The sequence below is a fragment of the Magallana gigas genome, chromosome 8, assembly GCF_963853765.1.
Source record: "Magallana gigas chromosome 8, xbMagGiga1.1, whole genome shotgun sequence".
Classification (NCBI taxonomy): domain Eukaryota; kingdom Metazoa; phylum Mollusca; class Bivalvia; order Ostreida; family Ostreidae; genus Magallana; species Magallana gigas.
The window spans coordinates 10,714,128-10,720,308 of NC_088860.1; the positions used below are offsets into that span (position 1 = coordinate 10,714,128).

Below are 6,181 nucleotides of genomic sequence, written 5' to 3' on the forward strand. Positions count from 1 at the left end.
CTTACAGATTTTATGAATTAATTAATACTATTAAAACACTCTAAAATAAATTCATATAGATACATCCAGATGGAGGTTTTTTGTCTTTATGTCTTAACTAAATTTATTTTTATAAGTATTCTATATCTGACAATGCAAAATTTTTGTTTGTTAATGATAAATTCTTAGGAGCTAATAAGAACATCAAAGACAAGTGTGGCTGAATTCATTTAGCCCCTATTATCTGAGCCATGGTTTAGATGGAGCATGTGTTTAAGGAAAATTGATTATCTGTAAAATGGGCAGTGGTTTTGGGGCTATTTTAAAACTGTTTCATGTAAACCAAAAGCTTCTATCTTTATAAGGAAATAAATAATATCACTATTAAAAAAGAAGTATTTTTAGACGTTGATTAAATTTATTAGTCAAGTAAAGTTGTTTAAATTTATTAGTCAAGTAAATTGAAGTGACCCTATAGGGCATTAATTTAAATGAAATTTAAAATTACTGATATGATTGTAGTGTTTTGGCAATTTTAAAATTGTTTGTAATATTAAATTTTCTTTTTTACATATTTTTCCATAGTATGGTAATTATGATAAAGATTTGGGGGTTTATTAAAGTTAACAAGCTCATAAAAGAAAATCATAGCCCTATGAGATCAATTTTCTGATGTGGAGTTCCATTGTACCATAGGAGAAAGTGAGGAAAATTTGAAACAACTAACTGCATCTATCAAGACTCTTATTAGAAAGATATTCAAAGTTTTATCAACAGAAGAGCATTGCTTGGCTACCTGTATTTCCATTTACTGCAAAGGGAGGGGTTATTCTGATCATTTTGATTTTAATTTTTCTTTGTTAACTAATTTTTTTTTACAATTCTAGAGGTTTTTTCATTTGTATGTTCTCCAAACCTTTATTATTCAATTCAATTATATGTCCCATTTGAAATTAGCCTTGCGGGGGTATTAGTCCCATTAGAACAGTTCTAGTTACTACTGGTCCTAACTTCACCAAACTTGCACGGATGATGCGCCTTATGATACTGATGCACCTGACAGGTATGAATGCTGAATCTGAGCCATAGGTTTCGGATGCTGGAAGAGTTAATTTTTTGAAAGCTAGTTAAAGTTTTTGAAACAGGTACCCTCTGATAATGATATCTTAGTTACTACTTGTCCTAATTTCACCAAACTTGCATGGATGATGCATCTTATGATACTGATGCACCTGACAGGCTTGAATGCTGAATCTGAGCCATAGGTCTCGGATGCTGGATGAGGTTAAATTTTTTGGAACAGGTCACATGTTTAATAGATAATAGTACTATTTCAAACTTGCATAGTTGATTAAACTATAATATGAATGAATCGCAGAGGTAGCTTCAGATGCAGACCTTGATCTCCATTATCAAGGATTTTAAAAAATATATCTTAGTTATTTCCAGTCCTGACGTCACCAAACTTGCATGGATGATGCATCTTATGATACTGATGCACCTGACAGGCATGGATGCTGAATCTGAGCCATAGGTTTCGGATGCTGGAGGAGGTTAAGGTTTTAATTGCTGGTTAAAATTTTTGAAACAGGTGCCCTCTTATGATGATATCATAGTTATTACTGGTCCTGACTTCACCAAACTCGCATGGATGATGCGTCTTATGATACTGATACACCTGACAGGCTTGAATGCTGAATCACAGCCATAGGTTTGGATGCTGGATGAGGTTTATTTTTTTGGAACAGGTCACATATTTTATAGTTAATAGCTTGCATGATTGATTTAACGATATTATGAATGAAACACAGAGGTAGTTTCAGATGCAGAGCCTGATCTCCATTATCAAGGATGCCAAAAAAAATCTCCTACCTCACTCAAACCTGTTTGATAGATAGATGTGTATTTTGTTAAATGAAATAACATGATTTCTGTGATATAGTATTGTATGATATGATACACTATTGTTAAATATGATACACTATAATATAATGTTATATTGTAAAAAGTATATGATGCGATATGATATTGTATCAATTTTTTTTATATCTTAAAATACGATATTGTATCATGATATTGTTATATATAATATTGTATATTATGATACAATGTTGTATAATAAGTAGAATTATGTATTGTTAATTTATTATTTTATCACATGATACTGTTACATATGATATTGCAATATATAATATTGTATCGTCTGATGCGATATTGTAAAATATGATATTGGTTTCTATAATATAGTATAATATCACATGAAATTTTATTATATGATATTGTAATATTTTATAATATTGTATCATCTGATATTGTATAATATGATATTGGTTTATATCACATGAAATTGTATTATATGATATTGTAATATATATTTTTTATCATATGATACAATATGTATATAATTTAATATTGTATTATATAATATTTTACTTCATCGCATGAAATTGTATAATTTGATGCGAAATTGTATCAAATTATACAATTTCATGCGATGAAGTAAAATATATCATATTATGTAACAAAATACGATAAAGTATCATACAATACAATAAAATACTACATTATACAATGTTATATCATATGTAACAATATTATGATGTATTAATTTTTTGATATCGTATCATATAATACTATAATGTATTATATATTTTGATATTGTAATATGTGATCAAATGTATAACATAATACAATGTAATATCATATGTTACAATATCATATTTTATCACTGTTTATTACGGTATTTTATTGTATTATATGATATATATATTGTAAGTATGGTAGGATGCAATATTGTATTTTATATAATTGTATTGATAAACATTGTATCTTATAATACCGTATGAAATGAACATATGATTATCATACAGTTTTTTAACAGATGATATACAATATTGTGTCAAAACAGTGTCAATGAATATCCAAGATCATAAAGTATGATTTTCATATAATATGATAACGGTGGTCTCATAAAGGTGATGCCTCATAAGGGTGATGCCTCGTCTCGGTGAGCTTTGTAATCTGTGATTACCCATGTTTTCAAACATGTTGGAATTTTATAGAAAGTTTATGATATACTTATCAAATGACAGAAATATGTTTTTTGACCCTCCGTTTGTTATATTCTTGTTGATACGCAATATTAATAGCTCTCATTTAAACAAAATTATTTTATTTTTGCCATGCATAAATTATAAATTCATGTGCATTTCAATAAATTTTATGCTTTGTTTTAGTCTTAAATATTTATTACTTACTTGCAGATTTACTTTATAAAGGTGTTTTTTTTTCACCAAATTTAAAAAGCAAATAAAGCTCAAATATATATTGTATATATATGTATATCAAGGAAATCTTTCGGTTTTTTAAAAAAGTATATATGTATATGTAAACTTAAGAATCATTTTCTCTTGTGAAATTCATTTTATTGAAAAAAAATAATTTCAGCATTGTCGCATTTATTTATGCGGTACAAAGAAAGATTTAATCGACAATGACACGAGAGCCGTACCACGGCATAAAGCTGAGATAATAGCACATGGTACGTATCTACCACAACAAGAACTATAAAAACAGTTCTAGATATTATAGAGATGGAGTTACCTGAAAAATGAATTACAATGATAATAAATTGATATGCTTTTCGAGATATTTGGATATATACGTACACTCACACATGCATCAAGGTATTGAATATTAATGATCGAAAACAGGTAAATTAATGTTCAAGTTTCACACTCTATGATACACTGTATGTGTGATTGTGTGTTAGTGAGTATTGTTTGATAGCTCTTTTAAGCATTGTACTTTGTATATTTTAAACTGACTGTTGGACGAATATTTTTTAGACTTGCGAACGGAACACTTTGAAACTTCAAGTTTAACTGGTGAAAATGTAGGTAAGGCAAAACGATGGTGATAAATTAATTCTTCTTTTTGCTCTTTGAATGAGATTTGATACAAATTCTATCAACGTGGGAAAAATTCAATTTAATTTTATTTTTGTAGAAGCAGTATTTCAACGAATAGGAGAAGATTATGTTAGAAATATGCATAGTTATCCGGAAAATCAACCGAAACAAGAAGGTATTGCTATTTTATTGTTCTGTTTATGGTGTATACTTATACTGAATTTTAATTTGAAGGATTTTGCATTGTGTGCTAAATTTGTGTTCAGCAATGACAAATTATTATGTTGGTAATGAAAGAGCCACCGCATGCAAGTCTTTTCCCTGTAATTTAGACTACCCAGCCAGACACTTTTAAACAGAGCTACATTTTATAACGGGACGACTTTATTTTGTTAATATTTTGTTATTTCCCAATGATAAATAAATTGTTTTGTAATCATTTTATTAAGGCTAGTCTTTTATTTTGGGGGTTTTCTCTCCACAGACGATACCAAACAAGCCTTTCATATAGGTAAATCTCAAGAGAAAGGAACAACTTCATCCTGCGCGCTGGGTTCTTGTTTTAAACGGTAAGAATACACGTTCAAAAAATAATTTAAACGCTTACTTAAAAGACTTACAAGTTTATATACATCAGGTTTTTCAATTTCCCGTTATATATATATTCACGTATATAATGTATACGTAAGAATTTCAATCGAAAACTCGTCTAAATTTCTTTTTCAAAATTACCGATATCGTTGGAATACATCCTCTGGGGTTTTACATTTATTGCTATTTTCCTGTTTTAGATGTAGATATCATTAATCGTGTTTATATTGTGATTATTTTTTCATTAAACCCAAATCTAATTGCAGGTGAAAGTTTATAGAAAGCTCTGAAAGTGTATTGGGTAATTATAAACGTGCACATGAGTGATCATTAAGCGGATGTTTGGGTAGATGAAAGCCTTGTCAGATTGTGTGGTGTCTCTTCATAGCACGCCAGGGTATTGCTGAACATTCTTTTTGTCAAATATCACTGCTTGTAGAAAAATGTATTTCCGCTGTTGTTGATGTCAGGCTTATTGCTTGACGTAATCATCCACCGAAATGAGTTGTGAAATGAAAGCTATAGACATGGTGTCACGCACACCATGAAATCGACAATTATGTTAACAACTTCTATTTTCAAAGGTTTATAATATATCAGCATTTTTGGTAAGATAAAAAAACATTTTTACAAATATACATTATTAATTTATGTTCTTATTTAATAATGAACTTTTAAACAACTACATTTGGTGTTAAGAAGGAAAAAATCTTTTTATTTTAAATGAATTGAGCGTAAAAAAAAATTTAGAGATCGCTGCTTAGATTTTTCCATTTATGCTATTTTTGAACAAATCAATATCTTTAAGTTATTCTTGATATTCCTTTATGATTTAGAATTCTTTATAGTCTTTAAAGTGTAATATGTATTATTGATAGTTTGAATTTCAATTTTTAAAAAAAACATAATGTAAATCAAATGCATATAATGATATGATTAATTGATTCTTTTGGGCAACCTTATTTATGTTATCTTTCATCTCGTTATGTTTGTCAATTGTTATAGATTGTTAATTTGTTGACAAATTTGTATGACTGTTATGATCAAATGCCATTTAATTGGCGTCAAAAATATGTATGTATTATGTGTGTTGCATTATTGCCATAATATGTTGTTTTGTGAAATAATATCGATCTAAGGCTATTTAATAGTCATTTTGTTAAGTTAACTATTTTATATCATTTATATGTGGTTTTATACCCCTTCAAACAAAGTTGACTGATGAAGATATATAAGAATTGCCTTGACCGTCTGTTTGTCTGTGTTTGTGTTCGGTCCCTGTCTTTCTTACGGAGTAACATTAAAATCCATTTTTTCACACAGATTGTTAATGACCTAAAGGTGTGTCATGATTTTCAACCAAGGTCATTTGGGCAAGTTCAACTTCACTGGACGGAAAGTACCGAACAAGCTGTTTTTATTGATCAATACTAGACACAGATTCCGGTATCCGGTAACAGAGAAATATACAAGGTCTTTGTACTCTGTGCGGTTATTTTGTATTTCCAAATTGGTCAATACCAAATGACGATAAAGCTCGTAAATTAAAGAAATTGAAAACAATATTGCCTGATTCAAGTTGTCCAAACTATTTTAAATGTGTCAACTGTTATATGAAACGAATTGTGTTATACATTTGAAGAAAATTATCCAATTTCTGTGAGCAATTTAAAGAAGTTCATTCGATAAATTCAATCAAT

General features: G+C 28.8%; 1 protein-coding gene across 3 annotated transcripts in view; it reads left to right on the top strand.

Moving 5' to 3' along the window:
- The window catches only part of LOC105342317 (ras-related protein Rab-24), a 46,541-nt gene extending 40,808 nt beyond the window's left edge, over positions 1-5,733 (top strand). For all 3 annotated transcript variants that reach the window (XM_066069274.1, XM_066069273.1, XM_066069272.1), the window contains exons 4-8: positions 3,427-3,520; positions 3,828-3,878; positions 3,988-4,065; positions 4,375-4,459; positions 4,748-5,733. In XM_066069274.1, coding sequence (XP_065925346.1) covers positions 3,427-3,520; positions 3,828-3,878; positions 3,988-4,065; positions 4,375-4,459; positions 4,748-4,751 — 312 coding nt within the window. In that variant the 3' untranslated portion in view covers positions 4,752-5,733. The remainder of the gene's footprint in view (positions 1-3,426; positions 3,521-3,827; positions 3,879-3,987; positions 4,066-4,374; positions 4,460-4,747) is intronic.
- Positions 5,734-6,181: the final 448 nt, after the last annotated feature.